A 21140-nucleotide genomic window follows, 5' to 3' on the forward strand; every position below is an offset into this window, starting at 1 on the left:
CTATGAAAAGGCAGTCCTTTGAAGACTGGCAGGGGGGAAATTGCACTGTCTTACTGAACAGATCTGTCCTTTTATGCATGTGATCACCCTCAAGAGTTTAGAAGCAAATCTCTGTACCACTTTCAAGTTCTGTTTGCTGTGCTGCATTGTAGAATTAAAACTGAAATGGACTGAATTCCTCTTTCCCTGCATCGGTGCTACTTGTGGAAAGCCAATAAATGTATGCCTCTGCATTGAAGTTGGCCAGCCCTGGTATCCTGAGGGTCTTATTGGTCTTTGGGATGCTGACTGGTGATGTGCATGAAGGAAAACTCCAGAGTCTCAGATCCTCGCAGGAGTTCGCAAGGCTAGCAGTTAGATACATCCCTTAAAACAGTTCATGTGGGCAGTGAACACGCCATGCCACCAATTCCTTGGTCCCTTTTTGGAGGAGAAGTGCATGCATAGAGCAGTACCATTGCTTGCATCACACTTAGATCAAAGGCTGCTTTAGCACTGGGGCATCTTGACACACAACTGCTTTTAAGAAAAGAACTCTCTTAAAGCCAGTGGGAGATGCAGGTAATTGATAGCTCTAGAAATTAAGCTCTTAATTTTTGTTAAGATGCTTTGTAGCTGCTCTCTTTTCAACCTCTGGGCTGAAATTAAGTTATGTAAGTTTATATGAAGTGCTAGCAGTTTCTGAGTATATAAAAGCAGCTGACAGGCTTAACAGAACATGTCTGGGCATCTCCTGCAATGCAGTAGATTGGTCTGTGCATGTAGCGACACAGATCTCACTGGGTTGTGTTGTGTTTTGTTTTGTCAGTGATGATGGCCAAAGAAAAACCACCAATAACCGTTGTTGGAGATGTTGGAGGAAGAATCGCCATCATTGTGGTATGAAACTGAAAGAGAGGACTGCAGGATGGGACCATGTGCTCCTAATCCAATTTTTAAAATGTGTATGCTAAAATATAGATGGGAGTCCTGTTCTGGTATAGAAACTGACTGCTACAGTACTGGAAAACTAATGTGCCTGTTCTTTCCAGTTTTCCTACTAAATATCAGTGCTCATCCTGCCGTTCAAATGGTTATATGTCCTGGAGAGAGAAACCCTGAACTGTTCCTTGTGAGTTATGCCTACCAATGTTGCATAAACCCAGTATACACAAACAAACCTGTAAAAGTGTAAATGTCTTGCTGCTCTTTTCATTCTCATCCTGCTGCAGGATGTTGAAATAAGTGTATTTTTATCTTTTGAGCAGAAGGTTTTGGCAGATGAAGGGACACCATCAAGGCCTTCTCTGTTCTGATTATTGTTTCCGCTCCAAACCTCCTGCGTGACCTTGAACAAGCGAGAGCCTCTCCCTGCCTTACTTTTCATATTTATCTGCAGCAATGTGCTACCTCTCAAGGGTGCTGAGGCTTGGTTCATCATTTCAGGGGCACTTCAGAATTGCACTGATGAGCAGCAGAAACATGCCTGCAAATAAATATAATGACATTGATTAGTAAAGGCTTTGTTTTTGGCTTGGATGGGTTTTTTTGATCTGCACCAGTGGCTGAGATGTAACTACTGTAGCTTTTGAAAATAAATATGGATTCTACAGCTGTAGGAATGGGGAGAACCAAATCTTACTCTTACTGTGACATGTAGCAGCCTTCTGATCCTGATGTCTTTTCCCTCAGGATGACATTATCGATGATGTGGAAAGCTTTGTAGCTGCTGCAGAGATCCTGAAAGAGCGAGGCGCTTATAAAATTTTTGTGATGGCCACTCATGGGCTCTTGTCTGCAGATGCTCCCCGTCTGATTGAAGAATCCTCTATTGATGAGGTATGGTCCCCTGTCTTGTGTGTAGGCTAGTTAAAAAATGCCAGGCCAAGAAATGCATTGGCTTTTGGCTTCCAAGAAGCAGCATTCCAGGGTCACCCCTACAAAACAGCTTCCATTTCACTCTTACCTGGTAGAACTTGTACAGAAGTAGGAGCACATGCTTAAAAATCCCTGTTCCTCACTGGGATTCATTTGAGGACAGATTTTTGACGCTTTGGGTTAAGCCTAACCTCCCTCTGGCTTCAAGTGTATTAGCTGAGGCTATTGATTACTTTTCCACGAGTGATTACAATTCACCTGACATCCTTGTGCTGATGAGGACAACCAAACTGATATTTGTCAGTTGGTGGGAAGGCCAAAGAGCCCAGGTATGGAGCACATGCCTTTAACTATAAATGAGGCTTCCAGTGTAGGTATCAGAAATGACTTGTTTTTCACTATGTTAGAATGGGGGTGTCAAACCTACAGTCTGCAGGCTGGATGTGGCTCCTGGAGCTGTCATTAGGCCTTCAGGGCTCCCAGAGGGACTGGGAGTTTGGGGCAGGGCCCACTGTGAAAGCTCTGGATACAGAGCTCTGCTGGAGACGCATGTCAGTGGTGGGGGGTGAGCACTGGCTGTATTGACTCCCTTGGCCAGAGCTCACCCTGTTGGCTGAATCCAGACCCAGTCTGTTGGGGAAAGCTGAGTTTGACACCACTGTTATAAGTATGAAAAATACCTTTCATTTAGTTTTGGTTCAGAGACAAATGACCCTTTTAAGAATCATTTCTCCGTATAGATGCCCCGTCTGCCTAGAAGACGATCAATCCCACCCATCTAGGCTGAATGGAGAGGCTACAATACAGCCACCATTTCAGGAGCAATTCTTTCACTGCCAGTTATGGTACTGGCTTTAACCTCCACGCACTGTCCAAAGGATGAGGAGCTGGGATTATATCTGTGTCCTTGGTGCTCTATAGGTAGTTAACTGTTCATACGGACACTTCTCTCTTCCACATGTTCAGCATGTGGTTGCTTTTCTGTAGTATAGCCCTTCTGGGTATTACTCTGGTTTCTGTCTCCCATTTGGAGGTGGGCCACTGGGTGGTTTTATGCATCAGAACAAGTAATTTAATCTGACTGTAAGCAGCCAAGAACCTGTGAGTTTAAATAGATTTACTAGCCCCCATGGAGTCCATTGGTGGAAAATATTGTTTGTATCATCCCCTTCCGCAGATGATTAGACTTGAAGGACCTCATGTCAGTCTTTGTCTTCACATATGTAATTCAGATGGCACCTATCTGCATCTCCTACTAAGAAGCTTCAGTTAAGAATGGCTCCTTAAATCATTCATGAGTAGCAGTTGGATCTGAATGGATACGTTGATCATGCTGTTAATGTTGGGGTTTTTTGGTAATCTGCAGGTGGTGGTGACCAACACAGTTCCTCACGAAGTGCAGAAGCTGCAGTGTCCCAAGATAAAGACAGTAGATATTAGTTTGATCCTCTCTGAAGCCATCCGCCGAATCCACAATGGGGAGTCTATGGCCTATCTCTTCCGTAACATCACTGTGGATGATTAGATTCTAATGATGTCCCTGTCCTGGGTTTCTTAATGAGAAGGGAGAAGGAAAAGTGCATGAAAAAAATGCCATAAATTTAGAGAGAACACAGCTGTTCTTTTTTTTCTTTGTTTTTTGTTGGGGGGGGGGAGGGGGGAGGGCCGGCGCTGGGGACAAGAGGGAAGACATTAGGGACAGGAGCCACAAGATTGCATAGTAAAAGTAAAACCGAACAGCACCAATGCCCGTAGCCTTTTCTCCTCACCTATTATTGGGGGAAATTAAACTAGTTATCAGAGCATGAGGAGGCTGTGAATTGAAATACAAGTTGCTAATGTTTGCCTCGCATTCCAAAACGAAAATGAGGGGGACATTTGGAAGTCTTCTTGCTACATGTTAACTGGTAGGAGTCTTGATTTTGACTCCTAGTCTCTATGAATTGAGTGATAGAGTTCAGAAGGGAATACTTCATTTAAGCTGCTTGGATGAGTAAGTAGCTCTCTGCATGGCTGATGTGCTAAACGTCCATCTGCCAACTGATAGCCTCATTTCTACCTTACAGATTTATTTTTATGAAATGAGTTGTTGTAAGTATGTTCAGCAGTAGCAGCCTAGAATGACCTGCTGGCAGTAATTGGACTTGTAGGAGTATGTCCAATCTTTCTCAGCAAGGCAGTGGGTACAGTTACAAAGCACACCAGCCTTTCGTCCCTTGAGCCTTGAGTTTTTACCATGCCTCCATGGCAAATAATGTGAGTCTGGTTCCTACTGAAACACTTACCTGAAAGCAAAATCAGGCACTAGTTCTGATGTGGCCGTTGGCTCAGAGATTGCCTACAACTAAAATATCATGGTAGTATGGGCCTGAGCAGGGGAAACTCAGCACAGTGTCTGCCTCAAATTACAGCAGTACTTTCCAGAACACTAACTCTCAACCTGCAGTACAAAGCTAGGATTTTTAAAAAATGTATGTTTGGCTCGTTCTAGACCCCTTTGCCCTATAGACAGCTGTCATCTCTGGACCAGGTGGCTTGCTATGGTAAATGTATTCACTTGGCAGCCTTGTTGATCAAAGGATGACACAGCTGCTTTAAAGCTATTTTCAGAAACCTGCTAAATGTCTTCTGCCCCTGGAGACCCTAGGCCTGGTTGCTCGCTCCTTTCTCATGTAATACTCACCCTTGGCTTTTAATGGAAAAGAAGAGCAGGTGGCTTTGAAAAGGAATGCAGGGTTTCACTGTGTTGTGATTCGAGTTTTTCTGGTCTCTCATAAGACCCAAGGGTATATTCCAAAATAATCTGCTTTTTGACAGGGCCAGGTCAGTGTGCACTCCAGTAAGACCTGTAATGTTTTCTGATTTGCTGCATGATCAACAAAGCATTTGGGGGGGGCTGTTGCTTGGGAGAGAACAGGGCAGAGTCATTTTGCTGTCTCTAGCAAGAGTTTTGTTTATAGTATTACTCATCTGTCAACTTGTACCTACATACGTCACCCGCAAACGTTAACAAACACATCCTGAGGGTGTTAAAGAGCAAATGCTAGCACCGAGCGCACAAAGAGCCTTGAGATGGTTAAACAAACAAAGGATCTTTTTCAGCAGAGTAAAAGTTCATTCATAGAGCTGTCGTCCTAGCCTGAAGCTACTCTGTATGAAACCACAGAACTGAATGCAGGTAAATGGCCTTCACTCCTGGTATCCAGCTGTTGAGCAAAACCTCCAAACCAAATCTCAGGCGATATCCAGGACTCTGCTTAATGTAGTGACTATGGAGGATTTTACCATGTTTACTAAGCACTGGAAAAAGTTACAGCTGTGTTCTGCTATCATGATCACATGCTTGGCTCCTCAAGGCTGCTACCAAGTGTATTTTAACATGGTACTGTATTTTAAGTATTACTGAAGTTTGAGTGTATCCACCTGCATCCCCTTGTTCTTAACTAGCAATAGGCTGCAGCTGCGTAGTAGTTGCAGCCAGTTTTATAAAACTGGCTACATTTTTGCCTCTTCTCCTGTTTAACTAGTTTAGACCAGAACCTACTATAAGCTTGATGATTCATTTCCTGAGTGGGCTACCCTCCTGGCTTCTTAATTTGGCCTCTCTTCAAACCCCACACTGCCTCGCAGGGCAAAATGAATCAGGATGCACACTAGTCATAAATTGTTTGTGTTAGAAAATCCCCCACAATTTTAGCACAGTTGGCAGGCTGTGTTTCTTAGGACCCTGGGCACCAAGGAGAAGGATTACAAGTCAGGATTAAAATGCGTCGGAAGAGCTGAGTGAGTGTCTGCTGAACCACCTCTGGCTTGGATCCATGCTGTCATTCCTTGGTTTCATCAGCCTTATACCTAGTGTCTCCCCGCCAACGCACCCTTTCATGGACTCCAGCTCTGAGTGGACTGCTGCTACTGTGACACAGCGTGTATGATGTGCCCACTCTTCTGGTCACTCCAGGGGGATTGGCATCATGCCATTTTAGGAAATGGAGGCATCTCCCACTCAATCGCCTGTGCCTTCTGAGAAAAATATTATCCAGTATGTATAGACTTAGACCTTCTGAATTTGTGGCTTTTGTTAGTTATCAGAATTGGGCTTTCGGGCCTGCTGCGTGAGATTTAAATTCTTACAAGTGGTGCCATTCAGAAGTTTCGGTGTCTCTGCGTGTTACCATTATTTCCATCTCTTTGCTTCTGTTCGCTCTCCCTCAGATGCAATTTTTGTAGTTGAAAACCAAAATGGGGGCTCCATATTAGCTTTTAACTTCTGAAAATTTAGACAGTATCTGGGGGGGAAAACTCAGTTTGACCTGTGCTGTTCTCACTCCAGCAATTCCCTGCCTTTCTCGGTTGTTAACTCATCCGGTTAGAGAAAGATGTTAATGGTCGTACTAGCTATATGATGGCATTAGTTTGTGCTTTTTAAGGGGAAAAGCTCCTTTTTTTTTTCTCCTACTTATGCTTGTTGCTAGGTCACTCAGGTTCAAAAACAGTCTTCCTAAGATTTTGACTGCATTTTATTTCCAGGAATTATTTAGCACAGCATGTAAAATAGCTGCATTTATTTTCCCACTTCTATGGCTTTTTTTTTCCCCTTTAGGATAATATAGAACTGCCAAACTCCTTTTTTTTTTTTTTTTTAATGCATTTAGCATCAACCTTCTGAAACAAAAATTTCTGTTTCTTCAACTGTGGACATAGAGAGAGTAAAGACCCTTAACACTCTCAATACCTCAAAAAAAGAAAAACAACAAAAAACCCAACTGTAAGTGCTGCTTCTGCAGTGCTGCATGGTGTCTCATCTCCCTGAATACAGACTTTCAACATTTACTGCGTCTTGATGGCTTAAAAACTCCTGCTTTCTGCACACGACTCCAATCTCCTTTAGAATAGCAGTTTGATTATCTCTGTTCAGGAGATGAATCTTTCCAAGTTCAGTCTCTCTAAGCACAGACCACGTTAAGCTGCTTTAAAACTATACTTTAAAATGTAATTGGTGTGGGCTGTACTGAAGTGGGTGAAGGATACATGGAAAAATTATATATAAGCCCCATGGCACCTTTTCCATGTCATGTTTATGCATTTTCCTGTCCAGAGCAGAGCAAGGACAGCTGTATGGCTGGCATAAGTATATAGAGTTCATAAAAATCTTACTTGATCTCGATGATGCTCTTAACTAATTTCTGTGGGGAAAAGTGACAGGAGCGCTTACGGGAGTGTCTGTTAGACTCTGTAGAGAAACTCCAACTGTGGATGCAAATAAACTCAGTTCTCAGTCAAATGTGCCTCAAAACTTTATTGCAGCCAGCACGTAGCCACGCAGCTTGCTCAGAAAACCGTGTCGGTGGGGGGGTGCACATCAATGTGTGTGCGCACTTTGCATGTTTCATAGTTCTTTAGCCCTTTGACTTAAGAAGCTTAAAACTACGAGAGAGCTTGGGTCCCTCTGACATCTAAATGCCATCAATGGGGCCGCTGCTTCGGTGGGCAAAGTGGGGAGTAATGTGGGAATTGTTCAAAGCTAAACGCACTCAAAGGCAGGAAGATCATGAAGTGTACCCTTTCCTGCATCTGCCGGTCTCTGCTGTCTAATCCTCTACAGGGTTAAAGTTCAACTGACATTCTTTCTTTGGGGTAAGATGGAAAGTATCTTCTGTCGCATTTTTTATTTTTATTTTTTTTTGCCTTTACAAAGGTGATTGTCCTGGCCTTTTTTCCAGCTGTTGCATGCATTAAGAGTCCTCTATGCTGGCAGGTGGAGTACCTATCTGACTGACTGAATTTATATCACCATCATGTCATGTCTTTGATCAAGAGCATGCCAGGTGTCCTGCCTGAGGTTGTACTGTGAGAAACACTGCACGAGGAATCAAACTGCTTGTTTTTTCGTTTGGATTTTTTTATGCTGGATGAGCTGCTCAAGATTACAAGTGACCCCTGCTGCAGGATGAGAGAAGTTGGTGAAGTTTCAGGGTTGGTTTCTCCTTGTCTCTGACTTAAAATGTGCTAATTTTTATTGCTAGATATCATATGACTCAACCAAGCTTGTTATATACAGGCTGTGTTCTGCACCCTTCCTCCAAGTTCATTTAAGTGAGTAGTCCTGTTGGCTCAAACAGGCATTGTATAGGTCCACACAAAATTAGTCATCCCAGGGGCCAAACCCTTCTAAACTCGTAATGCAGCAGTTAAGCAGTTCAAAGGGCATCACTCGCCATGGGTCTTTCCTCTGCCTGCAGATCTGCTGGAAAGAAATGTGACTCTGAGTAATTTCCATAACAGCATATGGGGAAAATAACTCAATAGGGCTCCTGCAGATGGTTTATCTTGTGGTCACCTCTGCAGAGGCCTCCCTGCTGCAGGGCTCCAGATTGTGCTGACGCAGCATGAGACTGGCTTTGGCGTTATTAGAGCACCTGTGTTAGCCTTAAGCCTATTCAGGTTTAAAGGGGGCGGTAGGGAATTGCTGCTTTCTCTCAGACAAGACTTGGCTGCTGATTTTTTTTGTTTTGTTTTGTTTTGTTTTTCCCTACTGATGATCCCCCTTGACCTTCTAGTTCAGTGACTAAGCAAAGAACCAGACACAGGGAACAGAGGCAACCTCCTTCTAAACTGTTCCCAATATAAAAGGGGTTTTGTTTAAATGAGCCCGTTGGCAGAGGTGAGTTGTGACGGGTCTTCCATACCCGCACACTCTGCACGCAGAAGTGGTGACCCTGAGGATGAGGGAGGAAATACCAGCTGCTTTTAAGTTGTCAAAGATACACTAGTAATGTCCAGATCTGGGAGAAGGGGGATTGCAAGGGAGCGTTTGGCCCAGGATGCACTTAGGATCTCTGAGCATCTGTTTTGGCTAAAGCTTATAAAGGTGATGTTGACACTCGGCTTTGTAATCAAGTTGATAAGCTCTTGAATGGGGGCACTTAAAGGTTGCCAGACAGATAGGCCGGGAGTCAAGGGCCTCCTGGTTTCAGTGGGTGTGCGTGATGTGGCAAAGAGGGTGCGCTCCCTGTTCTAAAGTACCTACCATTTTGATTGTGCAACAGGTGTGCAAAATACCGTATCATCTTGCATATGACACTCGCCCTTTCCCACAAATTATCTGCTGGAAATCGAAGTGTGTGTTGTTTGTGAGAAACATGGTAAGGGCAGTTTCTGCTAGACCAGCCAAAAGCAAAAGGAAGAGCTGCATGAGACTTGCAGGACGCAGAACAGTGGGAAGGTTTAGCTCCCTGGCTACTGTTGCTTGGTTGCTTGCTGCAAGGATAGAATTTTTTTTCTTCTTTCTGCCTTTTCAAAAAGCAAGGTGGGTTATCTTATTCCAGGGCATGTAGTATGTGAGAAAACAGGGTGAATGGCAGCGACTGGGCCTGCTTTTACCTAGTCCTGTGTGCCCACAAAAAAGCTCCTTGCCTGCCTAACCACCCCATGGCAGTTGGCCACTACTGAGTTTACAGGGCAATATATGGCTGAGTGCATTGTACTAGGCAGTGAGAAACATTAAGGCTTAGTATGACTTGGCACAAACCTGCACGTCATCTCCTGATTAGTGATCATTGCGGTAGAAGGGAAACTCAACCGCTCGCATGTTTTGAGTGATCGTTCCAAGCTTTTGGTTTCTAGCCCACGGCATTTCATGATGGCTAGAAAGCGCTCTTTACAGAATTAGGCCTAGAAAGCTTCAGGTGGAAAGTTAGGAACAGGACTGTATCATGTATCGTGGATGATCTATCACGTCTCTCTGCCTAGGAACGTGTGCCTGTGGTAGAAACTTTCTCTAAATGAACCCCTGACCTACCACCGTTGTTGGGGAGGTTTTGAAGTGGTGATTTGGAGGGTTTCTTTAGTTAATAATTGCCTGTGAACACAGGACAAGACTCAGTAACCTAGGAGGCTCTTCCAGCCCTGTATTCTTACAGGTCGGTGGTGTAGTCCCTGCCCCAAAGCATTTTATTGTTCACTCTTGCAAAGCAGTTTTAAAGGAAGGAGCCTTTGCTGGCTTCAGGTCCTGGACTAGAACTGGAATGACCTGGGTATTCTGTTCTCGGCTCTCGCACCCTTCGGCTAATGGTTTTCGTCTCTTTGTGCCTGTGTTTCTCCTCGGTAAGATATCTCCTGATGTGCGATTGTTGCAAGGACCAATTCACGAATGCTTGTGAGGTGCTTGGATACCACAGGCATATTGGATTAAGGATTCTCCCGTGGGCGAGAGGAACAGAAGCTTTAAAATTTGGATGAGAAATTTGAACCTGGCAGTAGTTTGGCCCTGACTTACTATGAACATGCCAATATTGTGTAACACCTGTCCATCTCATACTCCTGGGGGCCCTGGATGAAGGCTTTCAGTTGAGGCACTCTTTTGAGCACCAGGTATGGGTTCCCTACATATCCTTCCTTGAGAAAGAGAGGTTAGTTTCCCTCTGTTTTTCCAGCGGTCTTTCTCTGCCATTGGTGACATGCCTACAAGACAGCACTCTGAAGCCACAGAACCATAGGTATCCTTTTGGGTCACTCGGTCTAATGGGAGGGATACAAGAACCTGACTTCTGGGAACCTCCATCCAAAGGGAAGAGCTTTCCCTATGCAGAGGTACAGGCCATCATGGGAGTTTGAGATGGATGCTCTTCTCTGTTTTGTGGACTGTGCTGACATCTGCTGGATGCTGATGAATCTGAAGATCTTGTAAACTGAGCCATGCGACTCCCTGAAAGTGATGATCTCTTAGCCCGCAGGGCCTTGAAACATGATGGAGAAGGGCTCTGAACCAAGAAGCAAGGCTTATAAGAAACTCTCCTGTAGAACAGGAACATGGCTACCCCTAGCAGAGTCAAACTTTTGGGCTTGCTGCCATTTTCTAGTGCTCCATTTAAGCAACATTGGCATCCATGCGTCTTTCATCGAAACAAGAAGACTGCAGCCAGAAACCCTCTCCTAGAGATATTTGTGGGCCCTGTTCTGTTCATCTGTATGTGCATGGGGGTAACTGTTCCCTCACTCCTGTGTGTAGGAATGGTAAAAACATTCCCGTCTCTTTCCCGCTGCCCCCTGTAGCTTCAGCCATGCTGCTTAATGGTAGCCCCATGGGGAGATGTGGGAGACCACATCAGGATTAAAATGCTGAAAGGGATTGTAGCCAGAAAAAGAGTTGGAATGTCTCCGATTCCCATCGCATCATCGGTTGCGTCATTTCCACCGTCTGTGACCACAAAGAAACTGAACTAAAGCATCTCGCCTTGTTTACGAAGAATTTGAGCCAAAGCTCATGGAAGTCGGAGGTAAAATTTTAATCAAATTTGGAGGCTTTGGATCAGAAATATTTCAATTTGGGAAAAGCTAGTGGGCTGGGGTAAAACAAGTTTAACACAAGAAGCGGAGTACTGCTGCTGTCTGGGGGGATGGGGGTGCTATTTTAAAAGGGGAAAGCAAATTAAGGATGATACCAATAAAGCATAGACAGTAACAGTCATTGGAGAATTTATGGCTTAGCTCATCTAAGTAATGGCATTAACTAATGGTTAGAAGAGTAACGGTGTTGACCCCACTGGCCTGGCCAAGTTCCAATTCAGGAAAGTAAAGTCTGCTTTCCAAAATTTGCTATTTCAAATGGACATGCTTCCATTATGATCAGAGGTCTAGGAAATGTGACCTCTGAGGGCACACTGAAAGAGTTGGGTTTTGTTTAGTCTAGAGAAGAGGAGATTAAGAGGAAATGTGATAATAGTCTTCAAATATGTAAGGGTGGTTGTCATTGGACAGGTTTAAGAAGAGGTTAAACTAACCACTGTCAGGGATGGTTTGGGTAGAGTTGATCCTGCCTTGGGGCCTGGGGATGAGCTAGATGACCTCTCAAGACCCCTTCCCTCTTTATTTTCTGTGGTTTGCTGCTTATCTAACGCTGCTGTTTCACGCTACAGAGCTGCAGCAGGGGGAGATGTTTGGGGGCAAATCACACCAGTTTAAAAGGAGTACAGACTGGGCAGGATGCCTTGAGCCCAGTACGTGTGTCCTAAGGAGAAACTGCAAGCCCTTGGTTATCGTCACATGATGTACAGTTTGGATTGTGAAGCTCCTTCCCATGAGATCTCGTTACAGCCAAGAGCTCTGCAGGATTAAGCAAGGACTGGGTGTTTTTGGCAGGTCCTGTTTGTAAATGAGGATTTAAGTTGGTGGATCTGTATTTACAGCAACTCTCAATGATGTGCCTGAGGGAAACATGCAGGTCACTGCAGGCCTGTGCCTTCACCTTTGCTAAAGATGGATGCTGAGTTTGGAGGCAAACTCCTCTCCCCCTTTTCCTTTTGTTACAAGGGGCAAGGAAGGATGATCAGATGATGATGGCAGCTGCTGAGAAGCAGAGCCCTGGGTTTTCCCTCCCAACTCTAACCTTAGGAAAGCCTCTTCACTGCCCTGCTCCCTTCCCAATCTCAGGCTTAGTTTCTCCCTCTTGCCTCTGAGCAGACTGCATCTCTTGGGAGCCTTTCCCTGGGTCGGCAGGCTCTCTAGCGAGACCAGACAGGCAGGTAGGAGCTCCTGGTGCCCTGTCTGAAGGCTCCTCGTGGGATTTTCCCCTTTGTTCTCACCCCGGCAGAGCCGGGGTCCAGGCGGGAGTGGATTTTCCTAGTGCTGAGGAGAGGGGCTGCCCGCCCGATACCATCGGCCCTTCCCCTAGCTCAGAGGCTACCCCCTTCCAGGCATTGCGTGCCCCCTTCCAGATGTTGGGTGGCCCCTTCCAGATGTTGCATACCCCCTTCCAGGCGTTGCATACCTCTTCCGGTGTTGGGTGTCCCCTTCCAGAGGTACCAGCTGCCCGCCTGCCCCCACCACCGGCCGCTCGATATTTTAACCCCTTAAATGCCAATGATTATTATAATGAACATGAAATCGGCCACTACACAGTGCGTCCCCCGCCCCCTCCCCCCAGAGAGGTCGTGTGTACCCCAGGGGTGCCCACCACAGTTCGGGAGCCCCTGCCCTAGTTCTCAGCCCCCCACCCCATAGCCCCGTGCTCCTGTCCCCCTCCCCCCTCCATCGCTGCCAAACCCCTCATCCTGGCTGCCCCCCTCCCCCCGCCCGCTGCCCTCGTGCAGGCAATACTCGCTGTTGCAGCTCCCTCAGCGCAGCCATGTTTGGGGGGGCGGGGTACTGCTTCCCGAAGCGTATTGCGCCGCGGAAGGCCCTGGGGAGGGGCGGTGCTTCGGCTCTGCCTAGCAACGCCGAACGCTGCGCTGTCACAATCGGCACCCAGTCATGTAAACAAAGGCACATGGGCAGCCGCCGCGGCCAATCGGGCGGCGGGGGGGGGTCCGCGGTGGGACCAATGGGAAGGCGGGGCGGTGCCAGCGGGCGGCTCTGGCGGGGCATGGCCGTGGGCAGGGGCAGCAGCGGGCGGGATCCGGCCCTCGGGGCGTAGGGGGCATCCCCTGGGCTCCATGGAGCCGGGCTGGGGACAGGGCTCCCGGCAAATGCTGTAGCCACCTGGGGGGAGCTCAGCGCCTGGCAGAGGGACCCGGACCTCGTCCGAGCCCTCGGCCCACCCGCGCGAGACCCCCAGCTCTGCGCTTCCCGTGAGAGGGCGGCGCAGGCCGGGGACAGGCGATGGCGCAGATCAGCTTGTCCGAACTGGCCGACCTCTCCATCGGGACCCCGGAAACCGGGCACGTCAATTTTACCGCCCTCCACACCTTGCTCCACGCCATCATCAAGCACCTCAACCTGCAGGACCTGCAAACGGAGATGCGGGAGGAGCCCGCGCCTCCGCCGGGCAAGGGCCAGCCGTGCGAGGCGGCGCCGCTCTACGCTGACCTGGAGAAGAAAGTGGCTGGGGTAGAAGCTCAGGTGCAAGACGTGGCGGGCCAGCTTCAGGGGCTGGAGAAGCAGCTGTCTGCCCTGGAGAAACTCCCTTCCGGGTTAGACCTGCTGCAGAGGGCCAAGAGCGGCGCCCAGAACGGGTCCGCGGTGGCCGACATGTGGCAAATGATGCAGATGAAGAAGAGGATCGAAGCGAACGAGAACGGCGTCTCCAAGGTAAATCTTCCCGTCCCCCGCGCCAGCCCGCGTGGCTCGTGGTGAGGGCAGAGGAGCAGCAGGCGCCTGCTAGAATCGCGGCGCTGGCTGGGCAAGGCGCTTGGCAGCTTTGTGCCTCGGTTTCCCCTCATCGAATTGGGATAGCAGCATCCCCTGGTCTAAGGGATTTGAGAGATCGGGAGGAAAAGTATTAGAGAACCAGCCTGCTCATTTTTCATGGGCCACTGGGCACCTTAGTACATGTGGGTTGTCTGTGCGCGCTGTTAGTGCTGTTCTGCTTTACTCTGTAATTCCCAACGTTCATCATTTCTAGTGATAAGCACTGCGACTCCAGATTCATCTCAAGTGAAGTACGGTCTTAAGCGAAGGCAGTTCAGTTCTATTCACGAAGGAAAAACACACCTGGAAGCCAGCCAGCTCAGGACAGTTGTTGAATCAATAATGATGAGAGCTAAACTCCAAGGGGAAATAGTTTCTGAAAACCCAGAACCAGTTGCCTGTTCCCCAGTCTGTGTTTCCACCACCTGGTGTATTGGGGGGTGGTGTGGTGTGGGTTGGTGCGTGCTGTACTTCCAAGGCTGTATCAGAGGCGGGGGAAACACAACTGGGGTGTCACACAGCTCTCCTTACATCTGTGACTTGTAGCATGAATTTTACAAGAGCTGCTCTGCACTGATTAATCTGAAGCCACAAGAGAAATAAGTTCTAGATCGCTGTTACCCAGTTGGTTAAAGTGATGGATAGATGAGGAACCTCCCACCCTGACCCTCCCTAATGCAGTCCACGTTGTTAACTACGGGTGGTGGATCCTTGTCTTCATTTATCTTCAGTCTAGAGAATGCGTTATTCCCCCTGGGTTTTCATTCTCCTGTGTAAATGATCTTTGTCGACATCCATTAGGCAGCGCTGAAAACCGAGCTAATGATGAACTGCAAATTGCCCTCTGTTTTTGCCATGGGGAAGCATGGCTTTCTGGGTTTGCTGTTTCCAGCTGTACCCCATCCCTCGGATGGGACTTCTACAATAGTCAGGCCCTTGATATTTATTCCCGATCACCTGCAGCTCCTGTTCCTTGAGAGATGCATTATTTTGGACCTCTGAAAATCCAGCCTGTAAGCACTGTCTGCCTTTGTTTCCCCATTTGTAATGTGCGAATGATGCCACTGGTCTAGTTCCTAAGTTGTTGGGAAGCAGCTTAATTAATGTAATCAGGTGCTTCAAAATCTTTCTACTCCAAGCTTCTTGGCCTCTTGAAGGCTCAGGTCAAGCGTAGTGCCTGTTCTTAACCTGCCGGGGGAAATCCCATTCATCTGTGTCCATGGAGACAGTTTTCCTAAGGCGCACCCCAGGAGAACTGCTCTCCTGGTGTGGTTCAGTACCCACCAAGGTGCAGCGGCTTTAAGCCCACTTTATGGAAATGGGAGTCTCCTCCCTAGCTTGCTCCAAGGGCCTTATGGCTAAGGGCAAGCAAAACTTGGGGGCATCTGAACCCCAAGCCTCCAGGCTTGGGTCTGTGAGTAGGACACCTGCCAAAGGATTTGGAAACATCTGAAGCCCCAGGTGTGGGTGATGTTTGCTGGTAGTAGAGCCACTTACAGTTCTGGACTGACTCACAGATTTGGAATTTGATTTGGCTAATTTGGCTTAGAACATGGATACATTTAATTTAAAAAAAAACTCTACTCCAGGTCTCCACTTGCATTGCCCTGGGTCTCTCTGAAGGGTCCAACCTGCAATATCCATTGAAATCAGCAGTGGATTTACAATAAAATGCACAGCAGATAGTATTGCCACCTCTGTTCCCATTTTGTAGCACTTGTGTCGTATGTTATGTCCAGGTCCACATGGGCAAGGTAATAATATTGTCACCTGTCTCTTTTCATAGTTTCATAGTTGTTAGGGGCTAGAAGAGACCTTACAGATCATCAAGTCCAGCCCCTGGTAGCAGAGGATCGTTGGACCTGATGATCTGTAAGGTCTCTTCCCTGACCTCTGGCTTTCCTGCACTTGGCTCCTTTCTCCTGTCTATGGGCCATACCGCACAGCACCATCCTGGATGGAAAATACCAGAGGTTTGTGCCCCCTTTGCTTGTTCCAGATACGTACGGAAGAGCAGAAAGGTTTGATTTGTGGGGAGGTGGAACGAGGCACGTGAGTGTTCCTGCTTGTTGCCACCTTAGGAATCTCCCTGTTTAAGTTGCTGGTTTTGCTGGAGAGGGTTGGGATCCCTCCAGCACAGGGGTGGGCAGTTATTTTGGGCAGAGGGCCGCTTACTGAGTTTTGGCAAGCCATTGAGGGCCGCATGACAGGCAGCCCAGGGCAGATAAATATGAATTTTCTAAATTTTTTAGGGGCCCCGCGGGCCGGATAGAATGGCCTGGCGGGCCGCATTTTGCCCACCCCTGCTCTAGCACCTTACTTGAAGGGCTCAGGGTGGTGCTCCTCAGTGAGGACCTCTCTTCTCCCAAATGTTCCTCAGGCAGTTGAGATAATTAGATGTTAACAAATGGCAGCCCAGGGTGTCAGGTTCCCTCCTCCCACTTCCTGCAGCCTCGCTTGATCAGGCGCTGGGTGCTGTTCGCCCAGTGGTCTCGTTTCACACGCTCAGCAGGAGACCATTATTGTCCCTGCCGCAGCTCCCAGCACAGTCGAGGGTTCACGCCGCCTGTGTCGGGGCTGGGATGGGGGCTCCACACTGTTGTTATTGGGGATCCTGCATCTCCCTCAGATTCTCCTCCTCCTTCCTCCAGCTGTGACTGGATGGTGGATTTTTCATTTCCTTTTGGCTTCCATGTGGTGTTTGGAAAGCAGGAGAAGGACCTTATCACTGGGTCTTTTTCCTCCTCTGTCTTCCCTCTGCTAATCCTGCCTCTGATCATGGCCACAGCCCCCGCTCCCACGATCCACGCCCTGCTCCTCCATCCTGTGCTCCATAACTGGGGTCTGCAACCCTGATGCTATATAGTGAGAAATCTCCCTGCCTCCCAACTGGCTGTGGCTTGAAGTCTCCAAGCCCAGCTCAGAGAGGAGGGACCATACCCCTTGGGTCAACAGGGACTATACTGTTTTTCTTAGCTGCTGTGCTGGCTCCAAGGAGAGAGCTTCTTCAAGGAGATGGCAGAAAAAAACCTTGTTCTCTGTTCCTTGGCCACACAAAACCCATAGCTCATTTTTTAGATGCCTCTAATATTTATGTGACCTGAGCCTAGGAGCCATTCACTGTTAGAGGAAGATCTGGGTGCTCCCTCTAGGCTGAAACCTTTTCCTGTGTAGAGGACTCTGCTTGGGCATTGCTTATGGATAGTGATGCCTCCTTCCAGCAAGTATAAGGTCACCCTCAGTTTGCTCAGGAAACAGCTGGTTGAAGTTAGCAGCTGCTGACACCTGGATCATCTGCTTCAGGACTGCAGCTTCCGGAGCGGGCCATGGCATGGAGGCCAGTGGGCATGGATCTGATATGCACATGAGAGCCATGGGTCTGAAGTCAGCTGGCTGCCCCTGGAATGATGCCCAGAGGTGAAAGGGAGCATCATGCTCAAAAACTTGCTCCATAGGAGCTGCATTGCAGTGGTGCTAGGGGAAAGAAGGCAGCCCTAAGACAAAAAAGGCAAATTCCTGGTGAGTTATTCATCCCAGGACATGGCGGGTTAGTATTTAAAGAGAAATTGTCCCTTTTCTGGGCCTGACAACAGTTCCCCTTGCATGTTGTATCAGTGCTAAGATTCACGTGATACAGCTATTCCAGCCCAATCCTCCAGGCTGTAAATGTTTAATTATTTGCTGTTGCTGTCTTTTATGGGACTTAATGTACAGGCTGGGTTAAACATGTCACTATTGTGACCTGTGGGAGCCGAGCGCTGGCTTCTAATTAGCCTCGCTTCATTGGCAGAGAGCTGATTTCCCACCCGTCACTCAGAGCCATGCTGACACCTTATCCTGTCTGAGTATAAGCCTGGGGCAGCCACTGGTATGAGCCAAGAATGCCGTCTCAGCTGGGAAACAAAGGTCTAATTCTACCATGTGGGCACTCACTCTGAAATCAATGGGAGCTGAGAATGCCCCACACCTGGCATGACTGGATCCTATAACGGCTTTGTGGAATGGTTTGACTTATGCCGAGTTAGTATCGGTGTAATAACCCATGCAAGGTGCCTGGTAGTGGGCAGCAATAAGCCCCTAAGAGACAAGAAAGCAAAATTTCTGGTCAAGACATTAGAATTTCCCACTGCCTAGGGCCAGACTGCGAACTCCATGCAATGGGGTGAATTTATCCATGTGCACAGCACCGCGAGGCTCTGAGGTCCTATGCTGGCTGTCAGCACAGGGGAGAACTGACCACTTCCCTTAACTGGTCCTCCGAGGAACTGCTCATTTAAGCAGCTAATTAACCCCTTTGCCTAGGGGCCTCCCCATATAGCCTGGGGTGAATGTTCCTTTCCAGTTGTGCTTCCCAGTTCTTCCACATAGTTCATTGTTGATGTGGGTCTAACACTTGGCCACAGTCATCTTCAGAAGCGCTCAGCATGGTGCTCTGAGGCTTAGAACATGTCAGGACACTTGGGTCTCTGCCCCTTGCCTCTGCCACTGAATTATCTCGTGTCCTTGGGCAAGTCATTTTGCATCCCCTTGCCTCGCTTTTCTTGTCTGTAAATGGAGGAGAATCCCTCTCGCAGCCCATGAGGATGAGATTATGCCGCCTGAGCCCCTGCTCTGAGAAACTTGGTGTGAACGCACCAGGCTGATATAGAAATCAGCATGTCCAATGTCGGGCCGATCAAATGGGGGATCAATGGTTTACTAGAGACCAGCACACTTTAGCACTCCAAATAGCTTCAAAGGGAATGTCCCTGCAAGCTGGAGTCCCTGCCACCATTGCAGCATCCAGGTGCCAAAAGTAAGGCATGCCTGGCTCTTTATAGCCACAGTTGTAGGGGTTGAAATGAGGGTACCCAGTCCTGGCAAATCTTAGAAATGCCAAGCATAACTGCTCACTGAGAGGAGCTTAGCACACCCAGCTCCCCTATTCAGCCAGTCCCTGAGACCTTCGGAGTGCTTTTCCTAATGTTAGTGCCTGGTGACTACTGTCCCCCATTTAAAGGGTGAGGAAACTGAGGCACAAGACAAGTGAGTGACGGCTGATAGGTCACTTCATGAGACCATGGCACAGACAGGAATAGAGTTCAGATCTGCAGTCTTCCCTGCTCTACCCCTGAGACAAGCCTGCAACAGCAGGTGTTGCCTGTTGAGCCTGGGCCACAGGAATAGGCCAAATCCAGCCCACAAATGGTTAAGTGCACTCACGAGGGGTTGGCATCAGCTCCTGAGCACAACAGTGGAGCTGGATACCAGCACGTCTGGACCAGAGGCAGGTTTGTTGTGAGATAAGATGCTAAATGCACATGAAAATGATCCCAGAGAGAGCAAGGTAGCACCCAAGCTCTGGCAGGAGAAGTCTGCAGAGCCCAAACTAAGCCAGGAAGGCAGGGGATGAATGAGCAGTGAATGCCTTTGCATTGTGATGCCTTGGCACAGACCTGGGGGCATGTCTGCACTTGATCTCTCCATGCTTTGTTAGGTACCAGTGCACCGTGCTTACCTCCTGTGGGCACACATGCTGGAATGGGGGCCCCCTGCCAGGCACTGCCATTTAACCCCTTTGTTAAGTCTAGGAGGCCCTTGCTCTCCTGCCCAGCAGTGGGAAGCAGCCAGGATTAATGCAGATGTTGTTTGTTATTAGCTGCTATTCTCATGAGTAGCTTTGCTGAGCACCCGACTGTGACTGACTCCCCATTGAGAAGGATCACAGAATCGGGGTTCCCAGGGCTCACCTAGTATAACTTGCAGGGTGTCTTGATTATAGAGACTTTGCTGCTTTGCCCAGGTTCAGAAGCCCGTCCAGCTCTATAAGCTGGCTCATTGGCAAGTCCCTTGCTCACCTGTAGCATGCCACCTACACAGCATTGGCAGCTTGTGCCCACCTCGTTGGGTCCATCTCACGGTCCTGTCAGTCAGGTGAGTGTTATTTCCCCTCTAAGGAAGCTGAGGCCCAGAGAAGTGACTTGCCTGCAGTCACACAGCCAAGGCAGTGGCAGAGCTGGGACTAATGGCTCCCTGCCCTGTACTAGACCTTACTGTGGCATAAGAGGTGTCATAGACTCACACCCCCACCCACTCCGTTTCTGTTGCAGTCCATGTCTCTGTTGCAAGATCTGCTGAATGAGGTCAATGGTGTGAAGATGGCTCAGGCCTACATGGACAACAAGATCAAAAAGATGAAGGAAAAGCTTGGCTGGGTGAGTCGGTGCCCTGCCACACTGAACGGCCAGCCTCTCTCCTGGTGCTCGAGGGGAGAGGTCCCCTTGGCGTCACACAGGGAAGCTGAACTGTCTCCTTTCCCCTTAGGAAAGCCAAACACCATCCTGGTCCCTTGAGTCCACTGAGCCCTCATTTCCTGCCACCCCCGTGTACCCGTAGGGCACCTGAGGCAAACAGTATCGCTCTGCTAGGACACGGCTGTCTCCTTAGGGCTCCACCAGGACAGGGCACGGCAGTGTGAGAGTCAAGGTGATGGCTCCATCTGCAAGCTGAGGTTGCAAGGGAGAGTAAGGGCATTAGGACGAGGCCTGGCAGCAGCCCCTCCTCACGTAGAGGACATCATGCAGCACTGCGTAGGGATGGGAGACTGCCAGTATCCTGCTAACTGCTGAAGAAACAAGTGCTTCACAGATGGGCTAAGGGAGCCCAGCACTGGACAGCAGACAAAGGACCTGTCCATGCCCCTTTAAAGACTGCAGCGAGGAGCCATCCTTCCATGTCCGCAGGGGAGTGAGTCTCCAGGGAGCTTCCTCCTCACTGGTGCTGGCCTAGGGTTTCCGCAGAGAAGCAGCTGTTGCCAGGAGGGAGAGAAGCTGAGCCTCGTGATGAAGCCACGGGGATGTGGCAGAGGCTGGCTGTACCCAGCTCACTGCTCACCCCAGCAGGGAATCCCCACCGCGGCCAACTGAGGGGGCACTTGCATAATGTGCTGTCTCCCTGTGGGGACACAGCATGCTGCAAGAGCTTGTGGCTTTTTTGCAAGCCTCACAGGGCTTGGTACAGGGAAGGAATAAACATCTCGTTTCCTAGGGCGTGGAGAGACAGAAGCTGAGGGGTGGCCAGGGCTGAGCGCTTGCTGTGCCTTACATGCTCAGTGCCTCTGGCCCAGCTATCAGCTCTGTGCACTGACAACTCAACTATCCATAAACCTAGCTCTAGCCCTA

At 48.7% G+C, this 21140-nt stretch overlaps 2 protein-coding genes across 4 annotated transcripts in view; both read left to right on the forward strand.

The window, feature by feature from the left end:
- Window positions 1-7138, forward strand: part of PRPSAP1 (phosphoribosyl pyrophosphate synthetase associated protein 1) — a 42875-nt gene extending 35737 nt beyond the window's left edge. Inside the window, exons 8-10 of the mRNA XM_090059432.1 lie at window positions 809-879; window positions 1672-1818; window positions 3224-7138. Coding sequence (XP_089915558.1) covers window positions 809-879; window positions 1672-1818; window positions 3224-3382 — 377 coding nt within the window. The 3' untranslated portion in view covers window positions 3383-7138. The remainder of the gene's footprint in view (window positions 1-808; window positions 880-1671; window positions 1819-3223) is intronic.
- Window positions 7139-13214: 6076 nt separating this feature from the next.
- QRICH2 (glutamine rich 2) overlaps window positions 13215-21140 on the forward strand; it is a 50336-nt gene continuing 42410 nt past the window's right edge. For 2 of the 3 annotated variants that reach the window (XM_090059477.1, XM_090059478.1), the window contains exons 1-2: window positions 13215-13881; window positions 20070-20174. In XM_090059477.1, the coding sequence (XP_089915603.1) occupies window positions 13453-13881; window positions 20070-20174 (534 nt within the window). In that variant the 5' untranslated portion in view covers window positions 13215-13452. The remainder of the gene's footprint in view (window positions 13882-20069; window positions 20175-21140) is intronic. The other variant, XM_090059479.1, reaches the window with a different exon arrangement.

The sequence above is a fragment of the Crocodylus siamensis genome, chromosome 8 (assembly GCF_052110815.1).
Source record: "Crocodylus siamensis isolate JL-2025a chromosome 8, ASM5211081v1, whole genome shotgun sequence".
Classification (NCBI taxonomy): Eukaryota; Metazoa; Chordata; order Crocodylia; family Crocodylidae; genus Crocodylus; species Crocodylus siamensis.